At 40.3% G+C, this 20,602-nt stretch overlaps 1 protein-coding gene across 3 annotated transcripts in view; it reads left to right on the plus strand.

The window, feature by feature from the left end:
- Positions 1 to 710: 710 nt before the first annotated feature.
- Positions 711 to 20,602, plus strand: part of SLC5A8 (solute carrier family 5 member 8) — a 69,709-nt gene continuing 49,817 nt past the window's right edge. The window contains exons 1-7 of one of the 3 annotated variants that reach the window (XM_041739161.1): positions 711 to 1,195; positions 1,337 to 1,729; positions 7,224 to 7,289; positions 9,313 to 9,364; positions 14,529 to 14,596; positions 15,560 to 15,714; positions 20,121 to 20,261. In XM_041739161.1, coding sequence (XP_041595095.1) covers positions 1,379 to 1,729; positions 7,224 to 7,289; positions 9,313 to 9,364; positions 14,529 to 14,596; positions 15,560 to 15,714; positions 20,121 to 20,261 — 833 coding nt within the window. In that variant the 5' untranslated portion in view covers positions 711 to 1,195; positions 1,337 to 1,378. The other 2 variants (XM_041739159.1, XM_041739160.1) reach the window with 2 other exon arrangements.

The following is a 20,602-nucleotide window of genomic DNA, read 5'->3' on the forward strand; positions in this document are numbered from 1 at the left end:
AAAAATCTTAATTGTCACCATTTCCTTGGGCACATGTTTTTGTTTTTTTTTTTTTTTTAAGATTTTATTTATTTATTCATGAGAGACACACAGAGAGAGGCAGAGACACAGGTAGAGAGAGAAGCAGGCCCCGTGCAGGGATCCCAATGCGGGACTTGATCCAGGGACTCCAGGATCATGCCCTGAACCAAAGGCAGATGCTTAACCACTGAGCCACCTGGGTGTCCCGGGCACATGTTTTCATCTTGCTAAGCCAGTTCCTTCATTTGAAAAATGGAGATGATTCCTACCTCAAGGGTAATTGTAAGAATTACACTAGTTAATTGCACAAGATGCTAAGCATGTTCTGTGTTACATAAAAAGGCATTAAATAGGTATTATACTATTATAATTATTATACTATCTCTATTAATAATATAGAAATTATCATGTTTAGAAAAGACTGTTCAGGATCAGAAATGTTTACTGAACGAAAAGACAGGCACCAATAGGTCAGATTTCCTCCTCTCCTTTGTGTTCGCTTACCTGCCTAGGAACTGGGACCCTCAACTCAGCGCACTGTCACCAGAATCGCCCATTCATTCATCAAATAAAGCGGTCTAGAAACTAGCTGTATCTTCTCGTAAGAACCCGGACTCTTGAACTGTGAAGCTAAAAGTGCAGGCGTGACAACTGTCCTTCGACCCACGCCGCCTTCTTTAAACGGTGCGTCCACTCAGGTGCCACTGGAGGCCCAGCGCTCGCTGCGGATCCGACGCCCGACGCAACCCGAGGCTCCAGTCCCCGTAGGTGTGCGCGGCGCTCGGCCTCCCGGCCGCCTAGCCCGAGCGGCGCACCGGGTGAGGACGCAGCCAGGCGGGGGTGCCCCCCCCCAAGTCCGGAGGGAGGAGCTCGGCTGCTGGGGGGCGCAGAGGCCGCTGGCGGCGCCTTCCCGCGTCCTCACCTCCGCAGGGCCGCTCGGGGCGGGTCCGGGTCGGACACCTGCGGGCGCCTCCAACCCCCGCCGCCCCGCCCGCAGCGCCGGGAGTAAGAAGGGAGCGCGGGGCCGGTCCGGGTCGGACACCTGCCGCCGCCTCCAACCCCCGCAGCGCCGGGAGTAAGAAGGGAGCGCGGGGCCGGTCCGGGTCGGACACCTGCCGCCGCCTCCAACCCCCGCCCGCAGCGCCGGGAATAAGGGAGCGCGGGGCCGGTCCGGGTCGGACACCTGCCGCCGCCTCCAAACCCCGCAGCGCCGGGAATAAGAAGGGAGCGCGGGGCCGGTCCGGGTCGGACACCTGCCGCCGCCTCCAACCCCCGCCCGCAGCGCCGGGAATAAGGGAGCGCGGGGCCGGTCCGGGTCGCTGGCCGCGGGCCCGGCTGTGAGCGCCGCAGGGCGAGCATGGGCGCGGCGCGGGGCATCGGCAGCTTCGCCGTGTGGGACTACGTGGTGTTCGCGGGGATGCTGCTCATCTCGGCCGCCATCGGCATCTACTACGCCTTCGCGGGGGGCGGCCAGCAGACGTCCAAGGACTTCCTGATGGGCGGCCGCAGGATGACCGCCGTGCCCGTGGCGCTGTCCCTCACCGCCAGCTTCATGTCGGCCGTCACGGTCCTGGGCACCCCCTCCGAGGTCTACCGTTTTGGGGCCATCTTCAGCATCTTCGCCATCACCTACTTCTTTGTGGTGGCCATCAGCGCCGAGGTCTTCCTCCCGGTGTTCTACAAGCTGGGGATCACCAGCACCTATGAGGTAGGGGGACAGTGGGCTGGGGACGAAGTGGACGGTCGGGAAGGGCTTTCCAGGATCGTGGGGGGGTTTTCCGGGGGGGACTCACTACCATAGCGGAATCTCTCCGCGTCCAGGTCCTCACCTCCGCTGCGCGCCCCTTTAGGGAGCCCGGGAGGGGCGACAGGGTCTTGGAGGTGAGCTCAGTGAAGCAGGGCGGCTTCCGAAGTAGAGGGACTGATTCCGACTAGCGCTCCCTAAGGCCATTCCTTGTCTGCTTTAACGCCTTTGATTCAGAGTCAAGGGGAAAGATTGTAAAACTTTTTATTTGGGGGAGTGCAAGTTGTTCAAGTCTTAGTCCCTCCTTCTCAAAAGGGACCCCCTTGTCCCAGGCCCACAGGCACCATTGTCGTTCCCAGGACCCGGAATAGAATTTGCCCCCCCACCCTTGGTGCCCTAACCCATCTCAGTACCCGTGTGTGCGGCCAGATTCTACCACTCACTAGCTGGGTACACCTGGGTGACCCATTGTGCCCACTTTTTCCTCCCAGAATGAAAATAATACCAATGACCCTACCCAGTCCTTGGGAGGATTAAATGAGGGGACTCAAGTGCAGCACTCACAGGAGTGTCTCCAGCCCCGGAGTGTGGGATAAATGCTTCCTGGCTGAAAGTTTTTGTGGCGGTAGTGCCAGAGGTGGTCACCTTGGAGTCCCCCGGAGGATTTGGCCGCAGGGCTCTTAGCCTCACCTTCTCCAAATGTGGAAAGATGATGAAGGAAAACCGCCTCTCCTGTGGTTATAGTCTTTCTTCAGTTTTTGGAAGGAAAGGGCTTTGCAAAGATGGGGATGTTGGGTTTAGTTTAAAAAGCTATCAGGGATCCCTGGGTGGCGCAGCGGTTTGGCGCCTGCCTTTGGCCCAGGGCGCGATCCTGGAGACCCGGGATCGAATCCCACGTCGGGCTCCCGGTGCATGGAGCCTGCTTCTCCCTCTGCCTGTGTCTCTGCCTCTCTCTATCTCTCTGTGACTATCATAAATAAATAAAAATTAAAAAAAATATTTAAAAAGCTATCAAATGGCACCTGGGTGGCTGGTGGTTAAGTGCCTCCCTTCAGCTCAGGGTGTGACCCCAGGGTCCTGGAATCAAGTCCCGTATCAGGGTCTCCACAGGGAGCCTGCCTCTCCCTCTGCCTGTGTCTCTCATGAATAAATAAATAAAATCTTAAAAAAGAAGAGCTGTGGAATGGGAGTGTGGGATGGGGGATAATAAAATCTCAAGGCAGTAGGGGGCCCATTTAGTGCCCTCCATGGTCTCCTTTACTGAGGTACTAGCCCATGAACAGCATGGACAAACCTGGTGTAGTTTCCTCTCTCACAGGTCATTATCCAGAGGATGCTGATGCTACTTCTTAGCAGTCACCTCAGTCTTTGAGTTTAGGTTACTGTCTCCTCTAAGTCACGGGAAGGTGTTTCCTAATGAGGCTGGTTCAACTGGTGCTGGCCACGGGGCCTCAATGGCACAAATGTTGGTGACAAAGTGCCTGGGCTATAGTGACGCCATCCAGGGCAAGGCACCCGTGGGGCAGCAGTGCCTTCCCTTCACTCTGCCCATTGTGTTTGGAAAGTTTAGTCATCATCCCGGAGGTGAACAGGATGGAATTTCTCTGTTTTACTCATAGGTAGCAAATTGGCTGTCCCAGGCCAATCTCTGTTCTCTTATTTTTTGACCCTTGCGGTGTTTTGAAAGAAAATTAATTTAGCATTTATGATGTTGCAAGGTCAAATAGAATTCCAGATTCTAGCATCTTTTGAAAATTTAGAAGCCTGGTGACCCTGGGCTCACATTCCCTGTGTGAAGAAACTCCAGTTTTAAGGCCATGACTCTCACTCCCTGCTAATTTCTACATTGAGGCCTCATCATTGTCAGTGCCTAGTTACTTTCTTTTTTTTTGGCCTGATTACTTTCTTATGATAGAGAAACCTCTGTCTTCTTCTTTTTGTCTTCCTCAAAAATGCAAAAGGGGAAAGGGAGAGGGGTGAAGGGAATACTTGGTTTGGAGGGAGATGTGAGAGGATTTACTTCTTAGTGGATATGAGGGATAGTCCAATATTTTAATATACGAACATCTGGCCGATCCACTTGTGTGTGTTCCCTGATGAGCCCTTACCTTAGGCAGTTTGAGTCCGTGAGCTCTGCTCTGTAGTTAACCAACTCCAGGACTCAGAAAGAGCTTCAAGAACCTGGCAAGAGGACTTCAGTCCCCAGAGGTGAATGCTCCTCTCATAAGCACTGACCTATGCCTCCTCGGAGCAGCGACATTAACTAAACCAGAAACAGAGTTCCCACATTTCTCCCGTGGTGGAGGCTGTTAGCAGGATTCCATCTAAAACGCCGCAAAAAGTTAATGTTCACCGAATGCTTAATACACATGTGGCACTGGGCAGCATGTTCTACACACGGTCATCATCCAACTCAGTACTCAAAAACGATCCTGAGGAGGGGGGGGGTGCTCGGAGAGCCCCGTTCTGCAGATACAGTTAAGCTACAGAAGAGGGTGAGGCCAAGTAGCCTGGAGGCCGTGCAGTGGTGTCTACTGGCTACTCCTAAGGCTTTAGTAAGTCTGTTTATGCCCCCCAGGGAGGGCTTATACATGCAGGGAGAACAGGAGAAGCAGAATAGAACACCTAGCTAGAGTCATGTTCATGCTGGCGGGTGCCCCGTGGCAGGTGTCAGCAAGGTTAGAGCACGAGCTTTGTCCCTGACAGTTGGCCACTGCAGACACTTTCTTGTGCATATTTTTTGTTTGTTTTATGCTGAGAGTGGAACCATCTACACAGAATAACAAGTCCAGCATTGAGTGATACCCTGGCATTCTTGCTCAACTCCGAAATCTCTTCGTAAGAAACTTAAGAAATCTTATGTTTCTTTAGCTAGAATTGGCTGTTCAGAGCACATTTGTCATCTATTTATCCCTGTCTTCAAAGTTTAGGCCTGAGAGATGTTTAGCCACTAGCAGACCTACAGACTAGTAGTATGATGCAGGAATCCAGTTTCATTCCCTGCTTCTGCAGGATCTTTCTGGATCCATGAAATCTCTTTGTTGGAATTGAGCTTTCCAGAATATATGTGTATGTGTATGTATACATGTGTGCACATATATATGTATATGGATTATATTTATGTGTATATATTATTCATATGTAGTTATGTTAATATATATATATATGCTTATAATTGTGAATTAAGTATACCTGTGGATTTGGATACCAACTTCTTTTTTTTTTTAAGATTTTATTTATTCATGAGAGACTCAGAGAAAGAGGCAGAGACACAGGCAGAGGGAGAGGCAGGCTCCTAACAGGAGGAGCCTGGTGTGGGACTTGATCCCAGGTCCTGGGATTATGCCCTGAGCCTAAGGGAGATGCTCAATCACTGAACCACCCAGGCGTCCCTGGATACCAACTTCTTAACATCTTAGTTTTGAAAAATAGTTTATGATATTTCTCCATCCATTTATATCATTTGAGAGTCTCCAAACCCCTGCAAAGTAAGAGGGAAAAGAATTAATACTGTGATCCTCACTTTTAAGAGGAGGAGCTTGAGATCTTCAGTGACTACCCCGAGCTTGTGCCATCTATGAGGGGGACTGGGTGGAGGGCTGGAACTCCTCCTAAACATGACACTGTGGTGTATAATTTTTTTCCCCTGTCAATTATTTTGGAAGGTCCCACTGTGTGTCAGTGCCACCTACTCACTCAAAGCCATGGTCAGTGTGCTAACTTATTTATTTAGAAAAATGTAGTTGTTCCCTGCCCAGGTTTGGGCATTGAATGGCTCTAGACTTGAATTGTGGTTCTGAGAGCTGTTAGGTTGCAATTTTGGTGTTCTCTCTGATCTCCGGTGCCCTCCCTGCTAAGAGGTAGTAATGGCCTCGGGGTTGTTGGGAGAATGTCCAGTGTACACAATGAGTACTCTATAGCCCTCACCTGTGATTCGAGAGCAAAAACATCTGGTGTCATTTCCCCTGATTATTACTTATGTCAGTTTTTCCTTCCTTTCCCCCCATGTTATATGAAAAGACTGTTTTCAGCTTTAAAATTCTAAGGGAGTAATAATATTCACGTTAAAGAAAATTTGAGATCCTAGCTTCCTTTTAGCTTTAAAATTCTATGATTCTAACTCTGTAATATATTATGATATATAATGTAAGAGATGAGCAGACTATATTTTAAGATATAGCAGATGTCAGGGAGAATAGGAGAAATTAGCAGGGTTGTTGGCTTTGAACAGAAACTGACAGGCTGATTTAAGTAAAAAAAAATAATTTATTTGGGAGGATATTGGGATAGCCCATAGAACAGAGTGAAAAACTGAACAAATAGTCTGTGAAAAGGACAGAAGCCAGAGAAGCCTCTTGAGCCCGCTGTCAGGATCAATCTACTTCTGCTCCAATCATTTGTTCTTTATATTTTACCTCCAAGATCCAAATACCCATTGGAAAGAGGAGCCAATTGGCTGAGTGTGGGTCAGGTGACCCTCCCTGGGTCAGAAGAGGCAGGGCACCTCAATGGACAAGTCCATCACAATTGCCTGCTGTGGGAAATGGCTGATTCCCAAGTGAATCAGGGAGGTGTCTGAAGTCGATACCAAGAGAAAGAGAAGAACAGCGCTTTTCTCATTCTAAAAATGCAGAATATAATCCATTTATTTGATATTCTGGGAAAGCCAAAACTAGGGATGGAGAACAGATCAGTGATTGCCAAGGTTTGGGGGCTGGGGGGAAGTATGATCATAAAGAAACAACATACCAGAGTTCTCTGAGGGCAAGAGAACTGTCCAGTTCTCTGAGGGCAAGAGAACTGTCCTGTGTGTGTTAAACCCAGTGAACCGTACTTTAAAGCAAGAGTAAATTTTGCTGTATGTAAAGAAAAATAGCAGGACATAACATAGGAATATGGAAGACAAATCCCTTATGAAGTTGCTTAAAATGTCTTTTTTAAAAATTTAAATTCAATGTAGTTAACATATAGTGAGTATATTATTAGTTTCGGGGGTAGAAGTTAATGATTCATCAGTCTTATCTAACAGTGCTCTTCACGTCACGTGTCCTCCTTAATGCCCATCACCCCCTTACTCCATCCTCCCACCCTTCTTCCCCTCCAGTGACCCTCAATTTGTTTCCTATAGTTTAGTCTCATATGGTTTGCTTCCCTTTCTGTTTTTATCTTATTTTATTTTTTCCTCCCTTGACCTGTGTTCATCTGTTTTGTTTCTTAAATTCCACATACGATTGAAATCATATGGTATTCGTCTTTCTCTGAAATCTGATGGATTTCACTTAGCATAATGCCCTCTAGTTCCATCCACATCTTGCAAATGGCAAGGTTTTATTCTTTCTGATGTCTGAAGTTGCTTTGCATCTCTAACTCTTTTCCTTCTTACGCAGCCAATTTTTTAAAAAAGTATGTAAAGTTTTCACGTATTAACCATTTTTTCCTTTTTTTTTTTTGGAAACAGTATTTAGAGCTTCGATTTAACAAATGTGTTCGTCTCTGTGGAACAGTCCTCTTCATTGTTCAAACAGTAAGTTACTCTCCACGAGCTTGCTTTACCTTTTGTTGTCTAAAATGTCATCAACCAAGGCATCCAGGCTAAGCTTACACATGAAGGATAAAAAAAGAGGTGTTAAAAATAGGAGGAAAACAAAAAAAGGAAAACACTCATGGATACACTGTGTCAACCCTTGAGATCATGAAAGAGTGTTTCAGCAAATGCCCCACTTCCTGGAAAAAATGATGGTTTAAGGGAATGCTAAATATTACATTAATCAAACAATAGTGATGTTGCTTCAGGAGCATGTGCCTTTTCCTATCCCACTTCCTCCTCCTCTTCTTCCCACCAAGGTGACTGAGGTGTTGTCATGGCCAAGATGACAACGATGTTTCAAAGAGCTGAGGTAGCTGATAGTAGGAATCGTAACAAAGAGAAAGCAACTAGTACAGTTTCATAGTATTTTTGCAGCATGTTCAGTAACAGGTTTGAAAAATAATAACTGACATGGGAAGACAATAGGAAATAATTTCATTTGCTCAAGAGCATACTTAAAAAAAATCAGTACTCTTTAAAAAAAGGAAACTTAAGCCCTGATTGAAGGAGTTACTGAGTGTAAGACAACAGAATCCTGCACTCTGAGGTTTTTAAAGTTTGAAAGTTTTTAAATGACGCAATCCAGTAGTACAAGGATATGTAAGTATAGATTTACTGGTTGACAAGAATGGAGAGCAAAGATTTGCCAAGCAATCAGTGACAGAGAACACTTTCTGCTTCTCATCCAGGTTGCTGGAGGCTTGTCATGATTGTTGTGTCATTCATATTGATCTTCCTCTTGGCAGCTGTGGGCTTTAGAGATGGGTTTGATAATGCAGGTCCAGGAAGGAGTTCTTGTTTGTTCTCGTCCCTATTTGTAATTCACTTCCCCAACCACAAGCTACCTAAGCATTTGTAAATGATTTAACTTGAATCTATTTTATATCTCTGTAAATTGCATAACTTATATTGGTCCTTAACGCTTCTGGCATAAAAGCAAGGAACTCTTTGGGTCTGGTAGAGGTTCTGACACAGAACTGAGGGTGGTAGTTTGCATTTACTGACTGTTCAGACCCTCTTTGGATCATTTTTTAAAAGAAATTCCTACAATGAAAAGTGGGGAACAACTGTCAGGAAGATGGTCTGTGGTCACGTTTCCAAATCTTCAACTTGGTCGGGATAAGGACTGTGGAATGCTAGTTCATTCTTGCAAAAAAGGGGAAAGCTTTAGCATCTCCTATTTGAAGGACTTACTTCCATTGATATTCCCATGTAATATAACCGTACATCCAAGCATTATATAATATGGCTTTTTTCATAATATGGTTTCATAGAATAAACATAGAACCATAGGACAATAATATGTTTTTATAGAGTAAATCACATAGAATATATATGATATATTTGAAAGATCAAATGCAATAGAAATTATGTTCTGAGAAAAAAGACCATATTTATCATACTTCTGTATCCCTGATTGATAAATATTTGCTAGATGTATGAGTGAAAAATAATATATAATATAGAAAAGATGGAATACAGTTTTTGTTGGCTTTCAGGATTTTTTTAGTTTAAATGTATACTTTTGTTTAATTAATGAGCATGCAAACTTTTTAATATTGGTTTCCAGAATGTTCACTATTTTTCCAATTAGTTACACAGTGATTAATAATAGTTTGAAAGCATATGAATGAGGGACCATCTCCTTTTAAATTTGTATTCTTTCTTTCTAATTGTTTGCATTGAGGAGAATTGATATTAAGTTAAGGTGATGGATCAGTGACTATCTGCACTAAGCACCACGTGAAAAGTCCATCATTTTAACAAAGTTGGTGATATGAGATTTTCGTGACCTATGACCACATCACAAACAGAAAAGGAGTATAACATTTTTAAGTCACAAACAAATTTTATTAAGTATACTGAAACTACTGTTTTAATTCATTATTGAGTTTATAAAAAAATGGTGTTTTTTTTTTAATAATTCATACAGTTTATTTGGTTTCTTTTTTTTCCGTAGATTCTGTATACTGGAATCGTTATTTATGCCCCTGCCCTGGCTTTGAATCAAGGTACACTTTAGAATTACCCATTATGTCACTCACATTTTGGGGGTCATTTTTAATAGAACTTATTCTCACTTTGGGGAGATGGGGAGATGGGGAGATGGAGGAATGTTTCCAGTAACCTGCATCAGCTTGAGGGGAGGAGCAAGATGAGTTTATTGTTTACTGTAGCAGCTTCTTTGGGTTCCTGGACTGATAGCTCCAAAAGACATATGATTAATAGAAGGGCAGGCCTCCATTCCTTCAGGATGAATACCCACTATGCTCTAAATCATGAATGGCTGCAGTTTCTTCCTTGGTGGCTATAATCTGGAGCTGCAATCAAAAGGCTTCTGTGTTACTCAGCTCCATCATAAAATCTGGCAGGGAGAGAGCTTTTCTTATTCTCATTTCACATGTGGTCCAAAATGCAAGAGAAGAAGATCTATGTGATTTGAAATATCAGATCACTCTTAGTGACAAAAAATGAAAGCTGGCGATGGTGTTCTTTTAAACAAATGGATGAAGATGGTCCTAACCAACATACTACTTACTCTACTCTGGATTTGGGCAGATCAAAGCCATGCCACTGGAATAGTTCACTGAGGCAAAGGTGCCTGTTAGTCATATCCTTAAAAGGCTTTGGGAGCACCCCATATCCTTTGTATTCTTATCAATCCGATGTGAGTTTATCTCTAAAACTTCCTTATAAAATGGACAAGTGGACTCTGATGGGAAAAATGTGATGCAGTTCCTGGAGTTAATATAAAATGGAAAAGCCCCACTAAATCCACACTCTTTCTTGCTTTCCTGTTAGGTAGACAGTAATTATTACCTGAGTTTAAAAAGTACAACAGTATCATTACAAAGGACAATTCAATTATATAACATGCTCTTGAATTCTGAATGTCAGGCATGTTCCATGTCAATATTACCAACATCATGAAGGGATCATTTCATGTATAAAGAACTGAGCCATAAACTTCATAAGTTACCTATTGGCTATAAGTGTAATTAAAGATGTGGCTTTAGGGTTTTAAAGTACAGTTCTGGCATCTATGAAGAAATCAAGGACTCTGTTCTTATCGATTTATTGAGCCATTCCCTAGGAATTAGGACCCAAGAGACTGCATTATTACCACTTGACTATCAGTTGCATATTTTACAAGTGACCGAGGAAGTATGCACGAGCATAAATGTAGTACTTGATGTGCAAAAGATGCTCCATAGAAAGTTGTTTAATGTTCTCTTGGTCCAATCACTTTTTTTTAACCTTTTTTAAAAAATATATATATAGAAAACTTCAAACATACACTGGAAAAAAAGAGAATGGTATGCTGAACTCTAACGTACCTTTAAGTCTACACTAAAAATGATCAACTCTTGGTTCAATTCACTGTTTCCCTCACTAGATTGTTTTGCTGTAAATCTGAAGCATTTCATTGTTTCATCTGAATTCAAAATCTTTTAAAAATAAGGAGATGCCAACTTTTTCCACTGAGGTATAACTGACACGTAACACTGTATTATATTATAATGATCCAAGATTTGTATATATTGCAAAATGACTACCACAATGTCTAGTCAACATCAGTCTTCATACATAGTTAGAAAATTTCTTTTTTTTGTGATGAGAGCTTTAATATTTACCCACTTGGCAGCTTTCAAACACGCAATACAGAATTATTAATTATAGTCACTGCTGTCCATTACATCTCCATGACTTAAGTATTTTATAGCTGAAAGTTTGTACTAGGATGTGTTTTGTAAGCACAATCATACCATATTCATATCTAAAATATTAACATTATTTTTAAAAATACCAAAATGAAGTCGGTGTTCAGATTTCCCTGATTTTTTTCAGTGTTTGTTAGTTTTGGGATTCAAGCAAATTTATGTAATTGCAATTAGTTGATTTGTCTCTTAAGTTTCTCTTTCTTGCTTTTTTAAAAAAAGATTTTATTTATTTATTTGACAGAAAGAGAAAGCACAAGCAGGGAGGAGCAGATAGAAAGGGAGAAGCATGATGCAGGGCTCCATCCCAGGACCCCTGGCTCATGGCTTGAGCTGAAGGCAGATACTTAACCGACTGAGACATCCAAACACCACTCTTTCTTGCTTTAATTTTTTTTTTAAAGTAGGCTCCAAAAAAAAAAAAAAAGTAGGCTCCACATCTAGTGTGACGCCCATGCAGGGCTTGAACTTAACAACCCTGAGATCAAGACCTGAGCTGAGGGTGCTTAATTGACCGAGCCATCCAGGGACCCTCTTGTTTTTTAAAATTAAAAACCATTTTTTGTTGAGATTCAGTTTATACATAATAAAATACACAGAAATTAAGTGTACAGTCAGACGAGCTTTAACAATTGTACACAGTTGTGTGATCACCACCCAACTCAAAATACAAACATTTTCAATGTCTAATCTCAGAAGACTTTTTTGTGCCTCTTTATAATAAATCCCCCCTGCCAACCCAGCTGCCACTTTCTGATTCTTATCACCCTAAATTGGCTTTCCTTGTCCTTTAGAGTTTGTGTAAATGGAATAATATAGTGCCTTTTTTTTTTTTTTTTGGTAACTGGTTTCTTTTGCTCAACAAAATGTTTCTGAGATTCATTTGTTGCTATAAGTTGGTTCAGTTTAACATATTAGTTTCCTGATGCCTGGATAGAAGACTTAAAAAAGTATATCCTAGCCAGCAATAGTTGTTTTAACCAATATTTTTCTTTTAGATATCATGGTATAGCTCAGACCACCTCAATGACAAAAAAAATTGGTCTTACTAAGGAATCTGCTTGATTGCTAAACACTTTAGACCACACAATTAGCATTAGGTTACATACATCTTACAACAAATATTACCTCCTCTTGTTAAAATAAGCCAATGTGGAACTAGGAACGAAAAATGAGCTGTGCTTAAGTTCCTAAATATCACAGCATCACACTCAAAGAAATCTTATTTTCCCCTTAAATAGTTCTCGCCCTATCAGATTTTTAAAATGTTAATAAAATAAAAACATCCCTGAAAATATATTACCAGAGAGAAAAGAGATTGAATACAACCACAAATAATTTGGGGGGGCAGCACTTAGTCTACTTCTTCCACACGTGATTTGTTGTCATCCCCTTTGAGAGATGACATCCCTTCTGTCATGGCAACATCACCACCGTCAGCAGTGGGGTCACCTTCATAGATAACAAGACCCGGTTTGGTCATCCTATAGATCCTGGTAGCCTGTGTTTGGAGATCTGCTTTTGACACATTTTTATTTCTATTTCTACCTTGAACCCGTGTAGTTAAACATACACCTGTTATGACCCAGAACAGGGCAGATGCGTGTATGAAATATAAGAGACACTGGGTTGTACCATTTTACGTGTCCACTGCACAATGTGTGCACATCCAAGTTACTCCAGGTGTGCTTTTGCCCTGGCTTTGAGTCAAGGTACATCTTAAATTTACGAATTATGTCACACATTCAGGACTAATTTATTATATAGGGAAACAATAGACTTTTGTATATTAATCTCGTATCCTGCAACCTTGCTATAATCACTTACTAGTTCCAGGGTTTTGTTGTTGTTGTTGTTGTTGTTGTTGTTTTTACATCAATGATCATGTCATCTGTGAACAGAGAGAGTTTTATTTCTTCTTTCCCAGTCTATATACCTTTTGTTTCCTTTCTTGCCTTACTGCATTAGTAAGGACTTCTAGTACAATGTTAAGAAGGAGAAGTGAGAGGGGACATCCTTTTCTTGTACCTGATCTTAGTTGGAAAGGTTGGAGTCTCTCAGTATTGAGCAGGATGTTAGCTGTAGGATTTTTTAAAAAGTATTTTATTTATTTATTTGAGAGAGAGAGTGAGTGAGTGAGCAGGGGCCATGGAGGGACAGAAGAAGAGGGAGAAGCTGACTCCCCACTGAGCAGGGAGCCCACCCTGGGACTCAATCCCAGCACCCCAGGAGCATGACCTGAGCCAAAGGCAGATGGTTAACCAACCGAACCACCCAGGTGCCCTTGCTGTAAGATTTTTGTAGACCGTCTTTATCAAGTTGAGAGACTTTTCCTTTATTCCTAGTTTTACCGAGAGATTTTATCATGGACATTGCATTTTGTGCAATGCTTTCTCTCCATCTTTTGATATGATCATGTGATATTTCTTTTTCAGTGTGTTGATATAATATATTCCATTAATTGATTTTTAAATACTTGACTAGCCTTGCATACCTGGGATAAATCCCTCTTGGTCATGGTGTATAATTCTTTTTATACTCTTTTTGGATTCAATTTGCTAATCTTCAGTTTGTTGAGGATTTTTGCAACTGTGTTTGTGGGAAATATTGGTATGTAGTTTTCTTACAATGTCTTTATCTGGTTTTGGTATTAAAGCAACCCTGGCCTCATGGAATGAGTTGGGAAGTATTCCCTGTGCTTCTGTCTTCTGAAAGAGATTGCAGAGACTTGGTATAATTTCTTCCTTAAATTGATAGAAATTACCAGTCAACCCATTTGAGCCTAGAACTTTCTGTTTTGAAAGTTTTTAAATTATTGATTCAATTCCTTTAATAGATATAGTCCTATTTAGATTATCTATTTCTTCTTGCATGAGTTTTGGCCCATTGTGTCTTTCAAGGAATTGGTCCATTTTATCTAGATTATCACATTTGTGGGCAAAGCTATTGTCCTTCCATTTAAAAAGAATGTAATATGCCCTCCACTTCTTAGATAAATGGTAGCAAATTATACAACTTTTCCCCTTCCTGGTTCCATCTTAGTAACATTTACAACTTGTCTGGTAGAATAGTGTGTTTATTTGAACCATGATGACACATATTTTATGACCCCGTTCAGTCTGGATAACTACCTCATAGTATCAAGTTGTTTCATAGCTTTATTATAACATAAAGGATTTTTCATGTATTTAATTTAGCCAATTTTGGATCTAGATATAGTCTCTGAGGATAGAAACCAGGTCCATTTAACTCATTGAGTAAAATTTTAAACTCCACTTGTTTGGGGGCATTTTATGAGATTTGGGCCTAGTTTTAGGCAAGAGTAGAGAGGAAAGTAGAAAGATAGGTACCCCATAAATGATATAGATTTCTACTGATGATTTTTTTGAGAGGTATTTTTATTTTACATGTTTCACAGTTATGCGTGCATTTTTCTTTTCTTTTTTCTTTTTTGCAGTCACAGGATTTGATCTGTGGGGCGCAGTAGTTGCAACAGGAGTGGTCTGCACATTCTACTGCACACTGGTATGACAAGAACATTACTTCTTCTTTCACTCATCCACTTGTTTTGCAAAATTGCAAATTCCAATAGTTGTATTCTACAAGCTGGGTTTCATACATGCTCTCCTACTCCTGCCTCTCAACTTTACATTGATCATAACTGAAACTTTTGTCTTTTATTTGAACCATTGCAGTGGTCCTGAGTCTTGTCTCCTAATTCAGCCTTACCGTTGCTAAATTACTATAGTTGTGTTCATATTGTTCCTCAGCTTAGAAACCCGAGATAACTTTCCATAGCCTATAGGCAGGAATCATAGTAGAAATATATAACAACCAGATAGTATGGACACTGATATTATGGATGCTAGTCCCTAAGCAGTGGTGCAACTCTATGGCATATCTGATATACTAAGTCTTATGACTCTAGTTGCTGGATCTTTTAGAAGATGGGGATCTCAGGGAGGGAATAGTTCAGCCAAGGGCATAGGGACTGGAGGGAGACACTTGGGAAGTTTTTGGCAGTTGCTAGTACAAAACAATTTTAGTATTTCAAAAACTGGTATGACTTTCTATTTGCATACTTGATTGCATATCAGCCCTGCCTATAAGATAAAATCTATGATATTGCCATCTGCAATTTGACTCTGAATTTTCTTCCCAGCAATATCCCTATACCATTTCACTCTGCTTCAAAATATTTATCTGGCCACACTCAACATGTCATGTACTTGGACTTATTTATACTTTTGCCCATGCTAATTTATCTTCTGGGATGAGCTTCATCTTTGCCTCTGCTTCTGTCTGAAGGCTTGGCTTAAATCACACTTTCTTTTGAAGGTTCTCCCAACCTTACTATCTACCACCTTAAGTGTATTCCTTGGCCAAGATCTATGTTTTCATTATTTTTGTCCAGCATAGTATATAAGCATGTAGATGATTAATAATGTCTGATACAAGCATTAATCCTAATATACTTTTCCCTCAAAGGGTGGTCTTAAAGCAGTTATCTGGACAGATGTTTTTCAAGTTGGGATCATGGTGGCTGGATTTGCATCTGTGATTATACAGGCTACGGTGATTCAAGGTGGGATCAGCACTATTCTAAATGATTCCTATAATGGTGGAAGATTAAACTTCTGGAAGTAAGTTGCTGTTTACCTTCTGGTCTATAGAACACACCTTTTATTTTTTTATTTTTCTGTAAAAATAATCTCATTGTTGAAATAGTAAATTTACATCAGAACACAAATAGATGGCTAAATATGTGGTACAAAAAATTGAAGCTGACAAGTTAATGTGTGAAGGGTTTCCATAAGGTCTTTAACAGGTTAAAACAGTCAGATAGTTAGTTACCTGGTACTTAGGATGGTGCTTTCTCCTAAGAAAGGATTGATAGTGAAGGAGTGTTTTTCTTCCAAACATTAAAATCTGGAACTGGCACTGTTGGGGATTTACCCCCAAAGATTCAGATGCAATGAAACGTCGGGACACCTGCACCCCGATGTTTCTATCAGCAATGGCCACAATAGCCAAACTGTGGAAGGAGCCTCGGTGTCCATCGAAAGATGAATGGATAAAGAAGATGTGGTTTATGTATACAATGGAATATTACTCAGCAATTAGAAACGACAAATACCCACCATTTGCTTCAACGTGGATGGAACTGGAGGGTATTATGCTGAGTGAAATAAGTCAATCGGAGAAGGACAAACAGTGTATGTTCTCATTCATTTGGGGAATATGAATAATAGTGAAAGGGAATATAAAGGAAGGGAAAAGAAATGTTGGGAAATATCAGGAAGGGAGACAGAACATAAAGACTCCTAACTCGGGGAAATGAACTAGGGGTGGTGGAAGGGGAGGAGGGCGGGTGTTGGAGGGGAATGGGTGACGGGCACTGAGGTGGACACTTGACGGGATGAGCGTTGGGTGTTTTTCTATATGTTGGTAAATTGAACACCAATAAAAATTAATTAAAAAAAAATCTGGAACTGGTCAAAGGGTAGAATAGAGTAATTCAGGAAGAGATAGTGTAGAAATAAAAGAAACCTCTTAAGACAAAAACACTAGAAGACCCTGTCATTTTGACAGCTTTTTGTTTCAAGCAGCATAGAGAATTTTTCTATTGATATTGCCCTGGCAATATATGGTATATTATTATTACATTTCATAACTGTATATATGTATGAATATTTTATAATATTATGTGTTATTTCTAGAGAATTGACTACAGAGTTATGACTAATGTCTCAAGTCAGTGTATTGTGTGATTTAACATATCTTAAACAGCTACATAGGCTTCTTAGAGAAAGACCAATAGCCCAGATATTTCATCACAAATATACCACACAACTTAAAAGAATATTTAAAACAACTTCCACTGTGGATCAGTAATATCATTCTTGTTACGTTCAACATGAAGAGGAACTCATTTTTACATGGACTGGCTAATTTCGTCTTTAAGCAGCCCTACTTTGAGACAGGCAACCTGAAATCACTGGCAAGAAGAAAGAAAAAATACTTCTAACTTGGTAGCTCTTTTTGGTTTGGTGAAAATGGTGCTAATGATTGAGAAGAGCCTTTCACAAAGATAAACTCAAAATGGATGAGAGATCTAATTGTGAGACAAGATTCCATCAAAATCCTAGAGGAGAACACAGGCAACACCCTTTTTGAACTCGGCCACAGTAACTTCTTGCAAGATACATCCACAAAGGCAAAAGAAACAAAAGCAAAAATGAACTATTGGGACTTCATCAAGATAAGAAGCTTTTGCACAGCAAAGGATACAGTCAACAAAACTAAAAGACAACCTACAGAATGGGAGAAGATATTTGCAAATGACATATCAGATAAAGGGCTAGTTTCCAAAATCTATAAAGAGCTTATTAAACTCAACACCAAAGAAACAAACAATCCAATCATGAAATGGGCAAAAGACATGAAGAGAAATCTCACAGAGGAAGACATGGACATGGCCAACAAGCACATGAGAAAATGCTCTGCATCACTTGCCATCAGGGAAATACAAATCAAAACCACAATGAGATACCACCTCACACCAGTGAGAATGGGGAAAATTAACAAGGCAGGAAACAACAAATGTTGGAGAGGATGCGGAGAAAAGGGAAGCCTCTTACACTGTTGGTGGGAATGTGAACTGGTGCAGCCACTCTGGAAAACTGTGTGGAGGTTCCTCAAAGAGTTAAAACTAGACCTGCCCTACGACCCAGCAATTGCACTGTTGGGGATTTACCCCAAAGATTCAGATGCAATGAAACGTCGGGACACCTGCACCCCGATGTTTCTATCAGCAATGGCCACAATAGCCAAACTGTGGAAGGAGCCTCGGTGTCCATCGAAAGATGAATGGATAAAGAAGATGTGGTTTATGTATACAATGGAATATTACTCAGCAATTAGAAACGACAAATACCCACCATTTGCTTCAACGTGGATGGAACTGGAGGGTATTATGCTGAGTGAAATAAGTCAATCGGAGAAGGACAAACAGTGTATGTTCTCATTCATTTGGGGAATATAAATAATAGTGATAGGGAATATAAAGGAAGGGAAAAGAAATGTTGGGAAATATCAGGAAGGGAGACAGAACATAAAGACTCCTAACTCGGGGAAACGAACTAGGGGTGGTGGAAGGGGAGGAGGGCGGGTGTTGGAGGGGAATGGGTGACGGGCACTGAGGTGGACACTTGACAGGATGAGCACTGGGTGTTTTTCTGTATGTTGGTAAATTGAACACCAATAAAAATTAATTAAAAATAAAAAAAAAGAAGAGCCTTTCAGAGATTGGACAGGGACAACATGTTAATTTGCAGAAATATTTTGAATTATGATGAATTAACTTCAACTATTTCAGTAATCTTTTTTTTAACCTCAAGATTCAGATTCTAAGGAAGAGCACCCCAATTGTCCTAGCTTGGGCATAATTCCATTCTTCAGTTGGGGAAGAGCAGGACATTTTATTGACAACCATTTAGACTATTTTATGGTGATTTGGTCATTTTCCCAAAGCAAATTTGGGTTGCTGTTACTAGAGGGCAGGAGAATGGATACCAAGAAGCAGAAACAACTGATGCCCACACGCTTGATTATGCCTAAATCTCTTCCTAGTAGGAGAGATTGAGGGGAAGGGGTGTGGAACCAATACCTTTTCTGCAAGGTAACTCACTGTGTGCAAAGGCAACCCATACTGCTGCATTGAAATGACAACTTATATATCAATAAGAGATTCTTAAAAGTAAAAGATTAGATACTTTTACAACTTTTTCTTTGGAGGTTGCCAACCATTAAATAATAATGAAAAGCTTTATTGTGTATCCCTTATGAGTCTGATAATGTTTGAGAATATGGTGGGCAAAATATTTGCTCTGGTGGTATTTTCTGTATGGTCTGTAGTCATCGTATGTATTCTGTGGATATATTCTGTAGGGACCAAAACCACTAAACTGGGTGTTCTAAATCCTGTCTTACTTACCTTAGGTAGCTTCCTGAATCCTTTTGGCTCTTGACTTCCATTAGCTAATATAGTAGCTGTTTTCTCTATGGGTTGAAGGGTTAATACCCTTGAAACATTTAAAGTTTGATATGAAGTGTTAGAGACTGGAATGGAGGCTCTTATATTTCCATATAAATGCTGGGATATACATAAAATTATAACATTTTATTCAACTAATCTTAAATATAAGATTGAAATGGATTTTCAGAATTCCATAAGTTTTAGAAAGTTTCTATGAAAGCCAATTTTGCAGAAATTTGTCAAACTCATATTGTGTATCATGGATGAATAGAATCATTCCTTCCAAGAAAATGCATTAAGAAGAGTTAAAAGGCATATCAAATGTCGAAGTTGAGCTTTCTTTGTAACAATATTTTGGACTTAAGTCATGTCATAAAGTGATTTTTCACTATCAGCATTTAGCTTGTGCACACAAGATTTTAAGAAAGCATGATTATAATGCCATGGTAATTTTAGAACATGAAAATCTTTAAACTGCATTAACTGAGTTCTTAAGCTTGAATATAAATTAGAAGTATGACTGTACAGGTGCTGGGAGAGAAATTATATATGCAAAATGTATCAATTTTATGTTCATTTCAGTACCATACCTATCACTGTTATGCACTAAAGAATTTCTCTCTTGCTCTCTTTTTAGTTTCATGCTCTTCTCTGATTATAGCATAGCAGAATTGTTTTTTAAAATTATTTATTTATTTAGTAGAGTTGTTTAAATAACAATTTCTAAGGTCACAGAACAATTTTTATGAAAGCTCAGAATAATTAGAACATTCATTTTCCCTTAATCCCCTCCAGAGTTTCTAGTTCTCTGAAAGTATCCATTTTTATTTCATTGAACTTAAGTTAGGAATATTTCTGCATTTTTTTATTGCTTAATGAATTTGTACATATTTACATCTGTATGCATATTTATGTAGGTATACATTGCTTGCTTACAAAAAATATTCTAGGAGAATTTTCTGTAGTTTTTTGCTGATATTTCAGGTTTGTTTTCTGTTTCTTTTCATTTAGTTTTGATCCTAATCCTTTGCAAAGACATACATTCTGGACAATTATTATAGGAGGGACCTTCACATGGACCAGCATCTATGGTGTCAACCAATCCCAAGTGCAGAGATATATTTCCTGTAAAAGCAGATTCCAGGCAAAAATGTAAGCCAAACTATGGTATGGAAATCATTAATAACTATCAGTTGTCTTTATTGAGACTCTTTGATTAGTCAAGCTTTGCTCAGATTTAAGTCTTTTGTATCATGAAATTCCAAGAAATAAATGAGATATTTAGTTATAAAAGGATCAAGTAAAACAAAGTGGTACTGTATATTTTAAATCAGATATTTGAAATATTTAAAGTAAATCTTATCAAATATATAAGCATTTATTGTGTTATTTATTTGCATAAGGAATTATGGAGGATAAAATTTTTATAAATATATGCTCTTATTGTGAAGGAACTTAACATCTAATTAGGAAAATATATATAAGTATGCAAA

The sequence above is a fragment of the Vulpes lagopus genome, chromosome 23 (assembly GCF_018345385.1).
Source record: "Vulpes lagopus strain Blue_001 chromosome 23, ASM1834538v1, whole genome shotgun sequence".
Lineage (NCBI taxonomy): Eukaryota > Metazoa > Chordata > Mammalia > Carnivora > Canidae > Vulpes > Vulpes lagopus.